At 44.1% G+C, this 20,420-nt stretch overlaps 1 protein-coding gene across 1 annotated transcript in view; it reads left to right on the top strand.

Annotated features, from left to right (window-relative positions):
- The first annotated feature begins 264 nt into the window (after positions 1-264).
- The window catches only part of BEGAIN (brain enriched guanylate kinase associated), a 129,210-nt gene continuing 109,054 nt past the window's right edge, over positions 265-20,420 (top strand). The window contains exon 1 of the mRNA XM_040412687.1: positions 265-454. Within this exon, the coding sequence (XP_040268621.1) occupies positions 441-454 (14 nt within the window). The 5' untranslated portion in view covers positions 265-440. The remainder of the gene's footprint in view (positions 455-20,420) is intronic.

Raw genomic sequence — 20,420 nt, 5'->3', positions numbered from 1 at the left:
TTACCCTGCTGCCAGTGTTTTATCTCCTTCATAGACAATACGCTTCAACTTTTATAGCCTTGAGCAATTCGGCAAGCAGCAAACCTGTTACTTGCCTTCGCTCTTCTCCCTCTCTCTCCTTCTCGCTCTGTGTGCTTTTTTTTTTTTTTTTTATTCAGTCTTTGCTCTACTACTGAGTCATTGTGCTGCTTTTGGCTCGTGGGTCTTACATGGTTTTTCTGCACAGTGCGGATTTTGCTCCCGAGTTAATCGTTCAATGTTATTTTCTGCTAATGCAGATGTGATTCCCTTCGCTGTCACTCTGTACACACTTGCTTAGAGGGAAAAGGAAAAAAAAACATCAATAAGGCTTGGGCTATGCAGAAATCTGAGGACTGAAGCCTCTGACTATCATTCATATGAGACTCCTATTTCATTTCTTCTAGGCCTCTGCTGCAGAGATGGAGAAAATCAGGTAAGTGACCCTTTAATTTCCTATTAAGCGGTTCTCTTGCAGCTGTAATTTCTAAGAATTATCATTTGCAACGGGGAAGAGATTTATTAATTGCATTGGCTTATGCAGTAGGACATACTCTCAGTACAATGAGCTAGGTAATACATGATCTGTGCATTATATACAATGAATGCACATCTGCATTAGCTCTTGTCGCTTCCATGGGGTCTCATAGAACAATTGCTTCTGTTGGGATAAGGCTTTCAGACCCTCATAAAGCAACTGCCCTATGGTCTGCTTCTGTCTATGCTATCTGCTTGCTGGCATGTCCTGTATGTTATATGTAATTCCTGTAAAAGTATCTCTGTGTACAGCCGTCTCATTGTAGCATTTGCCTTGCATTTTGACTCGAGATCTGATGCTCTACAGGGATAGAAGGCTCCCAGAGCATTGCTGTATGGTTATCATCACCCTTCTTTCTGCCGACCGGAGACTCTAGGCTAATTGCTGGATCCACAGACCCTTGCCTGTGTATGAACATTCAATATATTGCCCTCAGTCGATTCATTCGGAGGTGGTGATGCCACACTCACAGTGATTTATTGCTGCAGAGTTTGGAGAAATTTCATCACACAAGTTCTTTAAGCAAGCCCAAGGCTGGGAAGTTAGGTTTCGTAGCCAAGTGCCGGGTCTGTATGTAGGGTCGTTGGTGTCATTTTGGGCAAAGGGTTGGTAAATGGTGGGTCTTATCTGTTGCATTGTGAATCTCTTGGGATCAGGGTTCCTAGGTGGTGGGTTCATAACAGATGTGGTCAGTCTTTGTGGCATTGGATTGATAGGTGATGGAGTAACGGTGGAAGGTCGGTGTTTTAGGCAAAGGCATGGTAAGTGGTGGATTTGTGTGAGGGGTAGCTGGCATCTCGTTGGCAAAGGTTTGGTTAGTGGTGGGTTTTATTTGTGAGTTATTCAGTCTTTGGGGAACAGGTTTGCTTCCTGGTTAGTTCATATCAGGGGTGGTCAGTGTTTTAGGCATTGTGATAGTGATCGGTCATATTGAAAGGTAGTTGGTGTCTTGTTGGTTACAGGTTTATTAAATGGTGGGTTTTAGCTATGGGGTGGTCAGTCTTTGGGGAATGCTTGGTAGGCAGTAGGTTTATGTCAGAAGTGGTTAGTCTCTTGGGAACAAGTATGTTAGGTGGTAGGTTAATATCAGATGTGGTCAGTGTGTTGGGCATTGGTTTGATAGGCAGTGGTGAAGTCATGAGGGGAGGTCCATGTGTTAGGTACTGGGTTGGTAGGTGGTTGGTCTATGTGAGGTGTAGTTGGTGTCTGGGTTTTATCTGTGGGATAGTCAGTCTTTGGGGAACAGGGTAGATAAGTGGTAGGTTTATATGAGGGGTGGTTAGTATGTTAGGCATTGGGCTTATAGGTGTAGACTTGGGGATTGGTAAGTAATAGGTTTATATGTGGGATAATTAGTATCTTAGGTATATTCTTCAGAGAGGGTGAGGTCATATATGGGCTTAGTCAGTGTGTTGGGCAAAGGGTTGATTAGTGGTGGGTTTATATGCGGAATGGTAAGTGTATTTGCTAGTCACAGGGCTGATAAGTGGTGGTTTTATCTGTGGGTCAGTTTCCTGGGACAAGTTTTACATGTGGTGGGGTCATACTGAGGTAATCAGTGTTTTGGGGATTGGGTTGATGGGTGGTATGGTCAGGGGGGAAGATAATATTTTGGGGGAGTAGTGTTGGTAAGTGGTGGGTTTATGTGTATGATGATCAGTTTCCTGGGAAAAGGTAGTGGACTCATACCATTGGTAGTCAATTTGTTGGGCGCTGGATTGCTAAGTGGTAGGTTTGTATGTTGGATGGTTACTGTGTTGCTGGACACAGAGTTGATAAGTGATTGAATCATATGTGGTATAGTTACTGTGTTAGTTGGCATAGGGTTGATAGGGTAGGTTCATATGACATATACATGTTCAGTCTGTTGTTGGGTCCAAGGTTGATAGTGATGGTTTACTTTTTGTGCTGGTTGTTAAGCGGTGAGTTTATACCATATATGAGAAGGTCATAGTGATGTAAGGGTTAGTGTTCTGGACATATGGTTGACAAGTAATGAGCTCACCTGGGGAAATGTTGGTGTTTGGTTAGGCACAGGGTTTCATAGGTGGTTGGTTCATAGTCATGGGATGGTCAGTGTGTTTTTCATAGGGTTGATAAGTGGTTGAATGGTCAGTGTGCTGTTTGCCATAGGGTTGATAGATGATGGATTCATGTTTTGTTGGGTTATATGATGTTTTGGCACGGGGCTGAAATGTGGTGGGTTTATACGTAGGATGGTTAGTTGGGCACAGGGTTGATACAGTCAGTGGTAAGTTCATATGTGGGATGGTCTGTGTGGTGTTGGGCACAAAGCTGAAATGTGGGTCTTATGTGTGAGATGGTCAGCTGGACACAGGGTTGACACAGTCAGTGGTAAGTTCATATGTGGGATGGTCTGTGTGGTTTTGGGCACAAAGCTGAAATGTGGGTCTTATGTGTGGGATGGTCAGCCGGACACAGGGTTGACACAGTCAGTGGTAAGTTCATATGTGGGAGGGTCAGTATTGTGTTTGGCACAGGGTTAATAGTTTGTTGAGTCATATATAAGCTTTGTGATAAGGGCACCACTTACAAAGCAATCAAGCATTGCATGTTCTCTATATGGCTGGAGGTTGAGTCTCAGAACCAGGATTGAATGGGTAGGAGGGAACAGGTAGACATGTGGAAAACCATCAGACTAGGAGCTTCTTGTATTTGGCTTTTGTGAAATCTCTTTGAGACAACCACCCAAAACTGCTTTGAAAAATTGGTCTTCTGGAGGGGTGGTCTTCTGAAAGATGATGGCAGGTATGCGCACTATATAGTGCAGTGATGGTGAACCTTTTAGAGACCGAGTGCCCAAACTGTAACCGAAAACCCACTTTTCGCAAAGTGCCAACAAGGAAATTTAACTTGAATACCAATATAGTATATCTTCCATGTACTTTATCATTTAGCTATAACAGCCTGCCTACATTCAATGCTCTGCCTGTGCCGTTCATAGTGAGTCCTGTGCTTATGAATGGCAGGAAAACTCTAAGACATGCCTTAGACTTTTTCCAGGGTGCGGGTGCCCACAGAGAGGGCTCTGAGTGCTGCCTCTGGCACCCGTACCATAGGTTCGCCACCACTGATATAGAAGAACTAAAAATCCAGGAAATCTGGTTTGGATAAGGAGGTCTTCACAAAGAGGTGGTCTGTTTTTAAGAAGGTTTCACTGTAGCTCTACATTTGGAGACAAAAAGAGCTGGTCCATATAAGCAACTACTCTTCTTTGTTTTCCCGCAATTCCTGTATTGGTGGTCACTAGTGTTGAGCGAACTTGTGTTTTAAGTTCGGCGTCTAAAGTTCTGGTTCGGGTTATCGAAGTATCCCGTTATGGATTCCGCTACCACGGACCATAACGGAATTTAGAATCCATAACGGGATACTTCTATAACCCGAACCCGAACTTTAGACGCCGAACTTAAAACACAAGTTTGCTCAACACTAGTGGCCACCAATAGTGTTGAGCGAAGCGAGCTTCAGATGCTTCATCCAAAGTTGCTTTGTTCAAAACTTCGGAATAGTACTGTATGGAGATTCATCTCCGTACAGTATTAGAATGTATGGGCTTAGATGAGCCGAAGTTAGTTATTCAGGAAGTTGCAGGTGACTTCATTGAATAACTTTGGAAAACCACTTTAAAACTTAAAACCGAACTGTGCTTCGGTTCTAACTGGTACCTCGGAACCTAAGCCGAGTTCAGTTTCAAGTTTTAAAGCGGTTTTCCACTTTAAAAATTAAATACAGAAGTTATTCAACGAAGTCACGTATGACTTCACGAATAACTGACTTTGGCTCATCAGAGCCCATACATTCTAAGGCCTCATGCACACGACCATTGTGTGTTTTTCGCGGTCAGCAAGTTGCGGATCCGCAAAACACGCATGTCGTCCGTGTGCGTTCCGCAATTTGCGTAACGGCGCGGACAGCCATTAATATAACTGCCTATTCTTGTCCGCTAAAAACGACAAGAATAGGACAGGTTATAATTTTTTTGCGGACCACGGAACGGAGCATCGAATACTGAAAGCACATGGCGTGCTGTCCGCATCTTTTGCGGTTCCATTGAAGTGAATGGGTCCGCAAATACTGGATCTCCATACAGTATCATTCCGAAGTTTTGAACGAAGCGACTTCGAATCAAGCATCCGAAGATCGCTTCTCTCAACACTAGTCACCAACTGTTGCCAAACTGTCAGGGCATGCTGGGAGTTGTAGTTTTTCAACTGGAGCTGGAGAGCGACAGGTTGGGGGAGCCCTCTGTTCTAGAGTTTAGCAGGTGCATGTTAGCTAATATTCTAAGTATATAAAACATTACATGTATTTTTTATTTCTGTATTTTTTTTTATAACCAACACTTGTGAAATAATATATAACGTGCAATGGTATAAATCTTTATAACTTTATAAATCCATTTCTTCATTTATCTTGTCCTGAATTTGAGCCACATGGTGTTTTCTCCTCCATTCATGTCTAGAGCCAATTCTGCTAGTTTCCCGTTAAAACAGAGGGCAGTGCATTGTGGGAGCTCAGATGTTAGGTCACATGACTGACAGCGGACTGGAGGTAAACAAACGTCTGTTTCCAAGAGCAATCAGCAGGATTTTGGAAGCGGCTTTGGATATGGAGCCAATTGTCCATTATGCCATTCCAAATAACAGAAGAATCCATGGCAGTTTTTGTGTCCCTTCTGTCCCCTCTGAACCACTGATGCATTTTTAATCTTACAAGGAAGATATATATTGGGGAATTGCATACTGTACATAGCGATTCCTTAGCGTAGTGCAATTTAAAAGGGGTTGTACACATTTCAAAAGTATGCTTGCTTTTGTTAAACAGTGCCACACTTGTCCACGGGCTGAGTGCAAGACATAACCCATGGACCGGTTTGGCCTGTTTCTGGAAGAACGAAGCCATTTAAAATAATCAATCTTACAAGTAGTACTGTTCATTGCCAAAATCAAATTTACCCCAAAGTAGGCAGTTTATTGGTGTTGTGGGGTGGCTTTGGAGGGCTTTGCTGGCCGGTACCATTGTCAGGGCTCCAAGGAGGTCAGACATCATATAATACAGTAGATATGGAAGGATGGAACGGAGCATGTGTGACCACCTCGGTGGGTGGATGTGCACATTACTATACAGAACACCAGGGGGCACCATTTTAACTAAGTAAAAAGAATATGTTACACCTGAAGCAGTTTTGTAACAGAAAGTGAATTACAAAAGTAGTTTGTCCTGCTGAATTATATTAAAATGACTAGTCTTGAGCAAATCGGGTTCGGACTGGCCCATCTGAACCCGAGTCATTTGTAATATGCACATCGTACCGCAGTTAAATGTATAGGCCCCACTGAGGGCCTTCTTCTAGCCACAAGTAACGCAAGACTTCCTTAGTCTTGTGCCTGTGACGTTACAGTTCGGTTCTTCGCATACATCACTGTTTCTAAATCCAAAGTCAATCTCTGCTTTGTTAATGAGGCACAAACCTTTTTGGTTGGTTTCACGCACAGTTTTTTTTTTTGCATCTATTTATAATTTTGCTTGCAGACCTTTATTATATCCATACTGTAGCCTTTACCTGAAGAAAAAAATGGTATGGCCCATTTTAGCCGTGTAAAATGCTCCATACCAGAGCTGGATAGGACTAAACATGGTGTCATTCATGTGAACCATCATGGGACCCTCACAAGTATCATGTGGCCTGGCTTTCATTAAACTGCCCAGGTATCTTACAGGTATTGAGGAGCAGAGTATATACAGTATTACTACCTGCAGCAGCACCTCATCATGGCCCTGTGTCTGTGTAGAAGCAGATCTGTGTTTTTTTTACACTAAACTTTATTAACAATGACAACATCGCCTAGAGATTGGCAGCCATTTTACAACATCACCTAGAGGCAGGCGGCCATGTAAATGCACACAGTAATATATTTATTGTAAAACCACAATAAAAATCATTATTCCAATACTAGTCCTAATTACTTGTCCCATGGACGTGTCCTTGATGCTGACCCTACACATGTATGTAATTTAACACTGCTGCTTACTGAGTGTCAGATGTTTTTTCTTTTTTTTTTTATTGTGTGAAATTTATTGCCTCATTTTCTGGTAGTTTTTTTGGTCCTGCTTGATAAAAAAATATATATATAAACACATTAAGGCTAGTTTCACACTAGCGGCAAGGAACTTCGGCAGGCTGTTTCAGCGGGTGAGCAGCCTATCGGCTCCGTCCTGCCGCTAGTGCACGCGTGCCCCCGGACTACCGCTCTGGCCCATTGACTATGATGGGGGCGGGGCAGAGTTCCGGCAGCGCATGCCGAGAGGCGGCCGGAATAAAAGTACGACATGTCGTAGTTTTATGCCGGCCGCCTCTCGGCATGCTCTTCCGTGCTGCTGCTGGAACTCGGCCCCGTCCCCATTACAGTCAATGGAGCCGGAGCGGTAGTCCGGGGCCACGCGTGCACTAGCAGCAGCACAGATCTGACAGGCTGTTCACCCGCAGGAACTGCTTGCTGGAGTTCTTTGCCGCTAATGTGAAATTAGCCTTAGCTATGTCTGCTTTGAGTTTAATCGTTTTTTATTTTAATTTAAAAGCACACACCCAAAATGAGGAGCAGGAGGAGAGAGAAAAGAAAAACAATAGATATTGTATTTTAAGCATCACATAAAAGATAGCCTTTTGCTTTCACTTAGTAACATTCTTGATTTTTTTTTTTAAAGCCTCCTAAAAAAAATACTTTCCATTAGTAATTAGCAGATTTTGTGAATTTCTCCATGCAAGAGAAGGAAATGTTTTACATCATTTTTTTTTTTTATAGACCACTACAGAGCCAATGATGTCGCGAGAGGGGGGGGGGGGGGGGGGGGGGGGGGTACATAGTTTTCAATTTAAAAGTGCATGGCTTGCAAAAACAACACTACCATAATACATGCATTACACATTGTATATATACAGTCTAAAAGAAGAAAAAGCCACACAAACGGCAAACAGCCTTGCAGCATCCAGCATAACGATATATGCTATAATTAAGGACCAATGAGTAAGCATACTTTTGTACCATTATGCAGGATGTTTTACCTTTCACTAAAGATTCCTTTTGCGGTTCTGGATATAACATGCATGTCGCCGATTGGAAAAAAAACCTTTAAATGATAACTTCCTCTATGCCTGCAGCCAAGACTAGGGGGAGCATAGTAGCTTTCTGTATACATGCTACCTTGAGTCTGCAGTAGGCTCACAAGCTCCCTCTAGTGGTGGCTACAGGAAGCCAGAAGTTTTAGCATTTGGAGATTTGAACTGGAGCTTTGAAGTGGTAAAATGGTAGCTCTACCTGCTGTAAAGATACATTAAGAAAAATGATGCAGCACCAATGCTGTATTTAAAAACGAGACGATAATACATGGTTTTCCATGTGGACCGTTTTTTGGCCATAGACTAGTGGTAAGCCTCGCTGCTTTCTCACTGTGCTCTCGTCTTTGCCTTCCTTTTGAATGGAGCTACAATAATGGTGACATCTATTATTGATGCTGCCTGATTCGCATGCCCCTGGCTGCATCTGTTTTCCTGCATTAAGTGAACACTTTAACACCCCATTGGACTCTCCTGCCAGACCTGTTCTTAGTAAATCAGGTCTGATGCCTCCAAAGCAAATGACCAAATTATTTTGTGCAGGAAAAATACCCCTAAGATACAATAAGGGAGAAATAGAGAGAATGTAATTCAGGCAACAGGTCATGAAAAAGATGTTTCTAATGAACAATCCTGGTGCAGGAGAAGCTTCCTCCCCGAGTAATGATCTGCACGTCAGCCAGTGTGCACCATTGCTATGGAAATAGCTGTCACTAAGCAAGGCAGGAGCATTTGTTTATGGAGGCGAGATGGAGCGCGGCAGATCAGATAGTAAAACCTCATCACTGGGCAACTGTGCTAACACTTCAAATGCTGCGCTCATTGTATCATCTGCTATCAGACAGATAGGTAAATAAATATGGTATAGTCAAATAGATAGGAAGATAGGTTATACTGTAGAAAAGTACATAGGATGATGAATGTGAGATGACTGCACAGGAAGGTGGATAGGCAGGTAGATAGGCAAGAAGGTAGGTAGGTAGATAGATTCGATAAATTGATTAACCGATAAGTAGGTAGGTAAAAGATATAGACGTAGCTGGTTGGATTGGTAGAATGATGGTATATAGAACAGTAGATAAGAGAAATATAAATTGATGACGGGGGGGGGGCTGGCCATAGACCCTACAGGGAAACTCCCCAGTGGGCCACTGCCCGGGGGCTGCCTGAGCCCTCCACATGGCCGCCAGCCATGGTAAATAGTGATCTGACACTTCTCTCCTGAATTCAACTATATTGCCATCCTGAGGCAACTGGAGTAGGAGGACAGAAGGTAGCAGGCGGCACTGACCACCACGGAGTGGCAGCATTTTGTGATGCACTGTGGTATTTGGATCTGCCTGGGTGGTATAATGTGCCACAATATGGTATTGCTGGCACGTCTACTTGTGTTAGCCTACCTTCTGTCAATTTTGACTACAAAATGTAGTACTTGGATACCTAGGTAGATAGAAGACCAATAGATAGGCGGTTGTGTGGGTAGGTAGGAGGAGGAAGAATGTCTGGATTGATATGAGAGCAAAGGACGGATAGGTAGATAAATAGATAGATGGGTACTGTAGGTGGATAGATGAGGAGAAAGGTAGGTAGGTACATGGATAGGCAGGTAGAGAGGTTGATGGATTGGTACTGTAGGTGGGTTGATAGGTAGATAGATGGGTGAATGTATAGGTAGCTAGACGAGTGGGTGGATAGGTAGTGTGGATGGGTAAATAGGTACTGTAGATGGGTGGATAGGCAGCTAGATGTGTGAATACAGTAGGTAGTGTAGTAGTGGATAGGTATTGGAGATATATATATATATATAGGATATAGAAAGAAAGATAGGATGTGTATAGATTTTGTGGATGAATAGATAAATGGTTCTATACATAGCTAGGCGGTAGAGAGATGAATAGACACAGAGAGGTAGATAGAATAGAGAGAACTCTTTCTCACTATATATACCGTATATATATATGTCATGGATGGTGGTCGGTGACATCCTCCTTTGTACCATTATTTATCTGGTGGTCTGTGGGATATTTTATCATTGGCACCTGGTGATTGGATATTTAACTTCCAGTAGCTGATAGTCTGTGGTTTATCTGCAAACTGTGTAGTCATGTAATGTATCCATGGTCAGAGTCTGGACATCGGTGGTCTTAACGCCTGATTCCTACAACCCAGTGCACTGGGGATGGTCACCATACCCCTCGAAGGGTCCCCAATATTGTCATAAGCCAATGAAAATATTGTATAGCAGATAGTGTCCTGAGACCCCTTGAGTGCATGTATCTGCATAAAAGAAGCTGGTGTTCACCCAGACAAGTTGCTAAGCAGTACGAAGGGACCTACATTACAGAATACATGTCAATTGTATGTATCTACTGTAGTGGAGCCTCAGTGGTCCCATTGAGGTGCACGACATTTCTCCTAAGAATCTTCTTCATGGCTTATGACTTACAGGAATTAACTGCATCTGAAAACATAACGCGAAACTTGCAAAGTCATCAGCAGACTGCTGGAGGATGCCATGGAGGATGACTAAGACTCCGGTGTATCCCCAGCTGTGATGTCCTTGTAGATGATGTTGTCATAGACGAATGGAGGGGGATGACCTAATGCAAACTGTTGACTTCAGCAACTCGGTCCAGATCATTCCTAATTTTTAAAGAGGTTAAAATACACCATTCCTGCCAACAGTTTACTGGAATTTCCCTCAAACAAGACCTTAAAAAGAAAATCATTTAGACAAATGTACATTAGAATCTGCATTCTTGGGCATCTTCAGATGGTGCCCGAAGAGTTTTTTTTAGGATTAGGATATTTAGCCTATCCTCAGGACAGATTATATCAGATTAGTGGAGGTCCAACTCTGGGCAACCCTCCCAATAAGCTATTTGACGGTGAAGTGACACAAGTGCGAGTGCTGCGGCCTCTCCATTGCTTACACGGAGACGTCTATTTACACGCTTTCTATTCCGTAGCAGTTGTGCAAGGTTTAAGTGAATGGAACAAGGTGTAATATCCTGCAATTAAGTAGATGGCATGCAGGTAGATGGCCCAGTGTAAACCATTAAGAGGCTGCAGCCATAGTCCAATCGACCAGCTGATCAGTGGGGGGGGGGGGGGGCTGAGTGTAGGACCCCCACCAATCTGATATTTATAGTCTATCATGAGGGAAAGTCATCAACATCCCGATCCTGGAAAACATACTTTCAACTTTCAGATGTCTCACAATTTGGTCCAGATCCAGATTTTGGATAGTAGGATTTTATTGGGTGTTCCTCCTGAGGATGTATGACATCAGATACTTCACCTTCTACAACTCTGCTCCAACTTCTACCAGTGAGGTCCCTGGAGTTATCTCTTCCTTGGCTTTGACTAGTGGAGACCATTGGCGCCTGTTCCTTGCAGTATAGCCTGGTTTGCTAGGTTGTAGAATCGGTCTGGGTCCCTTCGCTTTTATCTGGACATTTCGAGTTACTCCATACCTGATGTTGGTCTTAAGGAACAATCTGTTTTCACCTCCATGTCTACGCCACATTTGCATACCATCACAAACCTTCCAGAGTAGTCATCATCTTGAGAGAAGTCATGAAAGTTTCTTATCCTTAGGCCTCATGCACAAGTCCGTTGTTTTGGTCCGCATTCGAGCTGCAGTATTTGCGGCTCGGATGCGGACCCATTCACTCCATCGGGGCCGCAAAAGATGCGGACAGCACGTTTTGCGGACAAGAATAGGCATTTCTACAATGGGCCGCCCGTTCCTTTCCGAAAATTGCGGAAGGCACACTGACGGCTTCCGTTTTTTGCGGATCCGCAGTTTGCGGACCGCAAAAAATGGAACAGCCGTGTGCATGAGGCCTTAAGGTGATGGTCAAGTGAGCCCATGAGTTCAGGAGGAGTTTAACCCTGTGGAGGGGTGAGTAGCAGCTGGTGCAAAAGGAGTCCAAACTGAATTTCTGTATTACAGAGGGACGGATTGGGGAAAAAACATAGAACCTAAAAGTGGCGCCGTGTTGTAGATGGGTTCAAATTGACAGAATGCGTGGCAACAGAAGCAGGCAGGACCAGCACCACCATAGTGCAGAACAAAATACTGTCCCAGAAGAACCAAATATTACAGTGCAGCACAAAATACTGCCTCTGCAAAACCAAATACTGCAGTGCAGCTCTGCTCCCCGCAGCACTGTGTGAAACTGTATCATCGTCCTGAAGACTGCAGTATTCAGGAGGGACCTGTAGCCGCTGCCCAGGTGCTTGAGTGCCTGATTCTCCTTGTAACAGCGGCTGCTGTGAGCTGCTGTTCTCCTGCTTACAGCTCTGGGAACCGTGTTCAGCGGTGATCTGCTGCTTGTGCTTCCCCATTCACCGCTGCAGTCCTGGGCTCTGTCCTAGCAGGTACTGATTGTTCTGGGATCCGCTCCACAGTTTCCTTTCAGCCCTAGCCACAGCATGCTTGCTGCTTCTTCACTGCAGCACTTTCTTAAGAGCCGGCACACGTCACTTCCTGTGCTTTATGGGTTAGATCAGGTGACCTCGCTGACCAATCCTAGCCCTCCGGCATGTATATTAGTGGCTCAGCCCCCTTTCCAGATGTCAAGGTCCTTGTGTTCCTGTGTACCTGACACCTGACCCGTGCTTGTGTTTCTTGACTCCGCTACCTGTTTGATCCCTGCCTGCGTGCCTTGACTCTCCTGTTGCCGACCCGGACTGCCTGACCTGTACCTGTGCCGCCTGCCCTGACCCATTGCTTGTTTGACTTCGCCTCTGCCTCATCCTTTGGTCCTCCACTGTTGCTCCTGGTTACGACTCTGCCTGCTGACTACGTCTGTACCTGTGGTACCTTGCTGTGGTACCTTCTGGTCCACCTGTACCAGCTGCCTCGTGTGCCAATCCTTCTCAAGAGGTAGCAACCCGGTGTTCCTCTCGGGAAAGCCTATCCCCACCATGAGGGGTACTGTGAAGAACGAGGGGTTCACTTAGACAACGCCCTTAGAGGAGGTAGGACGCGTGCCAGAGTTGGGTCACACCCGCTTATTCGTAACACTCCTACATTAACTAATGCTGAGAGCATCAGATTGTTATTTGCCCAGCTGGGGGCCCTCTGGGCATCGGCCAGCTGAGAAATTTTCCTGTTGGATCTATGGCCAGTCCACCCATGGTATTATAAATGGTCAATACCCTCACAATACTATCACAGGAGTACTACAGAACACTAGGCAGGCTTTATATTGCATAGGACACAATGGTTATGGGGGGAGAGACCCTATACAGCCAATACTTTCTATAAAAATGTCGACATACCTGCACTGGACAGTTCCAGAGGAGAACTATTGGTTTGTTTCAGCTTTGAGTATGGAGACCACCATCAAAGCAGACAATTTATTTTCCTCTTAATGACGGGCCCTATTGAGCCTTTAAGAGGTTCTACAGGATTTTGATACTGCTGGCCTTGGTATAGGCCATCAGTATCAGCAGGATGTTGGACCCCAACCGATAAGATATTTGGCCATCGGTATAAAACGACAGGAAAGCCCCTTTAACAGTTTCCTGTAATACATGGGCAGAACGAGTCTGCCATAGTGGAAGGTGCCCTTAGAGAGTGTCTCTACCTTCTGGCTCATGGAGGATTGTCCCTGACACACTCTGTTGTCTATGTGCTCTGATAGGTCATATTGACGTGGGTTGTCTTCAAAAGACAAACCTTTTAAGGCAAAATCGCTTCCGAAATGTAGGAAGGTATATACATTATATAAATTTTTTAGTGTATCCTCCTCTTCTTCTATGGGTATAGTGCATTGCTGTAGGCTGGTATTAATAATATCAGGAGAATAGGGGGTGTGGAGGTTGCAGTCACACCAGGTACCTGGTGCCCAAGATCAGTATTAGATCTGGCACATGCTAGATGGGTGTCCTGTTGCACAATTTTTATTAGGGCTCATATGCCTCTGAGTACGATTATGATCACCATTGCCTGGTCTGTCACCTGTGACTGTCTGGGCATGCTGGGAGTTGTAGTATCCCAGCTGCTGAAGAGTCACAAGTGGTGGACCGCTGAGATAGAGAGAGGTAGCATGGCTTTGGGACACATCAGTGTATGGCTGGTAATAGTTTTTAATTCATTTCAGACTCTTTTCTAAACCTGACCACATGGAAAGTTTCAGCCCAGAGCACCAAAGCTCAATGAGCTACTTGCTTCCTCAAGAGGAAGTAAATTGTTTTGCTGCTTGCCTTACCATAGGGAAATCAACAAAACAATGACTAATTTGGTTGAAAGAAAACTGGGACGATGGAGGGCTCAAGCTGCCTTTGGCGGTGATATTTAAAGACCCTTCAATTCATTGTGAGAATGCACAGACCGCTGCTGATCTCCATCCCCATATTGTGTTGTAAATAGATTTTTAGGGCAGCGTGTTTTCCCCATGACTGGGATGTACAGGGCCTCGTTGTTGTACACAGCATTTGGCAACATTGCAGAATTTCTGTAGGCGAATCACAAGAGGAAATCCAATTTAGATACAGGCATCGCATTAAATAATGATGGTGACACAGGGCAGCAAACACTGCTCTAATAATATGTGCTTTCAGGCAAAATCTCTCTTTAATGGGCAATTTATCTTAAAACATCATCTGTCACTTCATAGAGAATATGGTCATGTTCTAAAAATTCTTTTTAAACCATGTGATGGTTAGACAGATTGAGAGAGGGCTAGAGATAAGGCCTACAGATGGAGAGATGGCATACTGATTGATAACTGATAGAAATCAAAAGGGAAAGATATCTGACTTTGATGGATACAGACTGATATCGGACACTGATGGATACAGACTGATATCGGACACTGATAGATACAGACTGATATCTGACACTGACAGATACAGACTGATATCTGACACTGACAGATACAGACTGATATCTGACACTGATAGATACAGACTGATATCTGACACTGATAGATACAGACTGATATCTGACACTGATAGATACAGACTGATATCTGACACTGACAAATACAGACTGATATCTGACACTGACAGATACAGACTGATATCTGACACTGACAAATACAGACTGATATCTGACACTGATAGATACAGACTGATATCTGACACTGATAGATACAGACTGATATCTGACACTGATAGATACAGACTGATATCTGACACTGATAGATACAGACTGATATCTGACACTGATAGATACAGACTGATATCTGACACTGATAGATACAGACTGATGCCTGATACAGATGATGGCGGGCTGATGCCTGATACAGATGCAGGCGGGCTGATGCCTGATACAGATGAAGGCGGGCTGATGCCTGATACAGATGCAGGCGGGCTGATGCCTGATACAGATGCAGGCGGGCTGATGCCTGATACAGATGCAGGCGGGCTGATGCCTGATACAGATGGAGGCGGGCTGATGCCTGATACAGATGCAGGGCTAAATTTCTGTTTTCTGGGTTATTTATCTTGAAAAGCAGGAGGTGACAAAAGAGAATAATGTACAGCAGGTAGCAGGGGTGCACCTAGCCTTTCTGCTGCCTGAGGCGAAAAACTGAAACGGCGCTCCCCCCCCCAATGCCAATTTCTTAACCTAACCACTTACCTTTAGCCCATGGCCATTCGGCTGCCCCTCTCCTGCCCCTACCTGGTGCTGCCTGAGTCGATCACCTCACCTGGCCTTATTGATGGTGCACCACTGGCAGGTAGCTGCCATTCAGCCTCTGTGGAAAGCTGGGTAATCATCCCTATGGGCCCTGTAATGTAGAACATTCTAAGACTTTACAGGGGTTTTTACCTAAAAAAAAAAAAAAACAATGGTATTTGCTGCATTTTGCACACTGTATATTGTTACAGTTTGTACATTGGCTTCTGATTTCTGACACTGGAAACAACGAACGCTTTATGGTATTACAAGTAGCCTTTTATATCTAGTCAGTATACATTGTTTTATGGGACAGCGCATTGTTCTGACCACACCTGCCTGTATTTGAATTTCAGCACAAATCTCATCTTTAACAGGGACATTAGTGACATCACCGGGACTAATAAGAACCGAAAAGCAGAATACAGGAAGATGTATCTTATTTGAAACATTGTATTCAATGCACATAAACATCAAACCTGTACAAACAGATAAGGCTACTTTCACATTAGTATTTTTGCGGATCCGTCATGGATCTGCAAAAACGCTTCCATTACAATAATACAACCGCATGCATCCGTCCTGAACGGATCCGGTTGTATTATGCCTTCTATAGCCATGACGGATCTGTCATGAACACCATTGAAAGTCAATGGGGGACGGATCCATTTTCTATTGTCAGAGAAAACGTATCCGTCCCCATTGACTTACATTATGTGCCAGGACGGATCCATCTTGCTCCGCACCACATGGCGGACAGAAAAACGCTGCAGGCAGCCTCCGGAGCGGAATGGTGACTGATCGGAGGCAAACGGATGCATTCTGAGCGGATCCTTTTCCATTCAGAATGCATTAGGGAAAAACTGATCCGTTTTGGACCGCTGGTGAGATCCCTGAACGGATCTCACAAACGGAAAGCCAAAACGCGAGTGTGAAAGTAGCCTAAGAAGTGTCGAGGGGACTGTATCTTGTTCCATCCTTTTGGACTTTTTAATTGTCCATCATTTGTTTTCTCTTGCCGGTCTAATATGTAGGAGTATTACAGTGTTTCAGTAATGTTACATGATATGGGGGTGCAGTCAGATCTGCAAGTATTCTGCCTCCAAGTTCTAATTGTGATTCTAGTGTTCGACGGCTAGCACTCTACTTGCATATTGATATTTGTTTGCAAAGATGACTTCATTTCCACATTGTCACCAGGACTAAAGGCTAATCTCTAATATGGACACCACACTACAGGGAAGCATTATTGTGCCATAGACCTGAGTCCCCAAATGTGTGTCAGCACATCCTAAAAACTGTGTCTCAATGTAATATTTTCTTAGACCCCCAACCGTTCATTTTCTATTGAGTTTTAGGTCACAATGTGTTTTTCTCCTGTACCCCAGGTGTCAGTGTGTTATTGTTCTCTATAACAAAATAGCAAAGACAGGTGCACTCTGCGGTCTTACTAAACTCTCAAACTGATTTTAAAATTGAGAGATTAGCCAACATATCCTACGGTGTAGGACATGTCTGAGCCTGTGAGTTCTTTGTGAGTCGGCCTCATGCTCCTGTAATTTGCCCACTGGCTCCTGGTAGTGCCCATACGGCGCAGGTAGGTCAGTGTTAGGTTCCCGAGCTACTTGAGAAACCTTGGCGCGGTGCTCGGGCTCAGACATGTCGTACACCATAGGATATGTTGGCTAATCTCTCAATTTTAACATCAGTTTGAGGGTTTAGTAAGACTGCAGAGTGCACCTGTCTTTGCTATTTTGTTATATTGCTATATTGATTACTACATCCACATAATTGCTATCTTGTGTAGGATGTCTATTGTGGTACTTGTGGTTCGCTGCAGGCATCCTCCATTGTATGCATTTTTGCTGGGGATCGTCATTAGCAACGGGCCACAAGTGCAGGATTTGCTCCCCTATATATATGCACAACCGCATGTGGGTTTGAGCATTTCCTGCTTGGTTAATGCCACACCATTCTTTTTAGTTTATAGTTATTGTTCTCTAACACAAGTGTCAGGTTTTCAGTGCGTTATTGTCTTAACCCCAATTTTTCAATGTGTCATTGTCCTGTCCCCCAGGTTTTCAGCGTGTCATTGTCCTGTCCCCCAGGTTTTCAGCGTGTCATTGTCCTGTCCCCCAGGTTTTCAGCGTGTCCTTGTCCTGTCCCCCAGGTTTTTGCCGTGTCCTTGTCCTGTCCCCCAGGTTTTTGCCGTGTCCTTGTCCTGTCCCCCAGGTTTTTGCCGTGTCCTTGTCCTGTCCCCCAGGTTTTCAGCGTGTCATTGTCCTGTCCCCCAGGTTTTCAGCGTGTCATTGTCCTGTCCCCCAGGTTTTCAGCGTGTCCTTGTCCTGTCCCCCAGGTTTTCTGCGTGTCCTTATCCTATCCCCCAGGTCTTCAGCATGTCATTTCTCAGATATCACAAATAAATGTAGACTGATTGTAAATCTAGCCTAAGGAAGATTATAGAATTCCTCTCCTTGGCTTTGCAGTCCATAGCTGTGACCATCCCTGATCAAGGAAAGATTATAAATTGTGATGGAGAAGTAGACATGTCATAAAAAATGTGAATATAGACCAGACCTGTGCTATGGCACTGAACTCCCCCAGCTTGCAGGCTGATGATAGGAGTAGTTGTTTGGTGAGTGATTCTAGTTATAGTGGAGGGTTGTAGAATAGCTGTACGACATAGAAATATTCGCAATTAAGTCAATTATCTCATTGGTTTCTATTAATATAAATATATATGGACAGAATGCGGACGATCAATGTGAGTAGCGTTATACGACACGTGCTCTATATGTGCTGCTGTATATTACTCATTCCCATCAATCTTTCGACCAAGGTAACGCTTGGTTCTTATTGTTCATGTGTAATTATCAGTACCTAGTGTGAACCGCAGAACAGGATGAGTCATTGATGGCGAGCGGAGGCTTCCCTGCTGCAGAGACATCAGATAGCTCGCTGCAGTCACCGCTCCGTGCCAGCTGTGACCATCCCTGGCATCTGCTGTGAGGCTCATTCAGTTATTTGGTTATAACCACTGGTATAATACACAGACAATGTTATAGATCAGAGCTCTCCAACCGTTGGCTCTCCCACTCTTTTTTAAAACAACAACTCCCAGGGTGCTATGACGGATTCAGCCTCTGGCTGTAGTCCATTGACCATTACACAAAATGACATTTGACCCGCAAGTACTGTAAATTTCTTCACCGTATTCTTCTTATCGGGATTCGCTGTACACACAGGCTTTTGGGACGCACTGATGGTTTGCAATAAGTAATCTTTAAGATTTGTGGCTATTGACCGTGTGATGTCGCTTTAGATGATGTGCCACCGCCACGCGCTGTTCTACTGTTGACCAATATTTTGGTGGTTAAACCGGTTGCTGAGATTTCCATGCCCTAACTTTGGTTCAGTAGTACAGCAGGTGGTCCGGGGGCTGCAGTTGTGATATGAATGCTAAGGGGGGGTTCCTTGACGTTCTTCGGTCTCCAATAGTGATGAGTGAAGTATTGAAAAATTCTATTCGACTTTCCTTGCCGAATTTTATGCAAAAATTTGCTTCTTGTCTCCCCGGACCCTATTTATTTGTAAGTAGTGGGTGCAATGACGGGGAGCAGCGATTGCGCGACGCCCCCCCCCCCCCCCCCCGGTCCGTCATTGTACCCCTCAGATGCCGCGTTCGTCGCTGATCTCTGCATATGAAAGCAATAATGCAGTGTAAAATAAAATAATTTTTTTTTATAAAATCATACTTGCCCCCCTCCATTTGATTGCGAACAGCCAGCCGCCACCATCTTGATTAAAGATCTAGCGCAAAATTTTACGCGGCACGTGATGACGTCATCACGTCACGTTTTGTCATATGTCACCGCGCTCTGGGATTTCCCGCGGCCAGCAAGTGTGATTTTTTTTTTTTATTCAATTCGCTACTAAGTAGCACAAGGAAATTTGGCTTCACTGCAAATCGAATTTTCTCTGAAATTCGGATCCAATTCCACTTCGTCAGGTTTGATTGGCTTAACCCTAGTCTTCTGTAATAACATGACCTTTATAAAACATGACCCTTATGGCTCCCTGCACACGGTTGTGGCCGGTCTTGTACAAACTACACATGACTTTCTGTGCAGATTGCTGTGCGTATCCGCTATAAAAACCTCACGTTTTACTTGTGCTTTTTGGTGCGGAATTGATGCTGTTTTGATATTAATATTCTGTGATACTTCAAAATCCACACAGCAGGTCGATTTTCACATGGGGGGTAGCAAAGTGTAAAATAAGATTTGTCTAATCTTATACACTTTGCTGGTACTGTATTACACTGCGGTTTTTCCGCACGAGAATCTGCACGGAAAAACCGGGTGTAATCTTCAACATGCATGTAGCCTTATGCATCAAGTCATTGGAGTCCATCAGATGCGTCATAAAACACATCCCCCGCAATTTTACTTCAATTACAAATGGAAGCTGCAATGTAGATGTAAACAGAGCCTACACCTTCCCCTCTTCACACAAGCACTACCATGTTGCTTAAGAAAGAAGAGCTGAATTGACCCAGGGGCCACACTACCCTTTTCAACAGATGGGTCAAAGAAAGAGGAGGGAGGATGGAGTAAACGTGTGCTGGACCCTCCAGTTCTGGAATTGGGTGATAGAGTCCCAGTAGTTTCCATCTGCTGAAAAACACCCTCTTCAAAAGTTGAATGGCAAGTGAATGGTGACCCTGAGGTGGGTCCTCTAGAAACTGGACATTTTTTAGGTGCTTAAAGGATATGCTCACCTTCACAATCACATTTTTTTCTATTCTTTCGAAGCATAGAAAATAAAACGTGTAGCATATTTGCATTAGGTGTTAGTTATCTTATTGTTTTGTTTCCACAGCTACTATGCATAATGTGTCTCCGTGGTAACAGACAACAAACAATCTGTAGTCCTGAACACCTTCTAGGGCAATTTTTTGAATTATTGCATTCTACTTATTTTGGGTTAAAAATCATTTTTGCAGTTGGTCTTTAGAACACATTTTAGCAGTTTTTGTGATACAGGTGTTATATTTCAGTCTTTTTGAAGGATGCAATTTTCTGTTTACT

The sequence above is a fragment of the Bufo bufo genome, chromosome 11, assembly GCF_905171765.1.
Source record: "Bufo bufo chromosome 11, aBufBuf1.1, whole genome shotgun sequence".
Lineage (NCBI taxonomy): Eukaryota > Metazoa > Chordata > Amphibia > Anura > Bufonidae > Bufo > Bufo bufo.
This window is presented reverse-complemented; position numbering and strand designations above follow the sequence as displayed.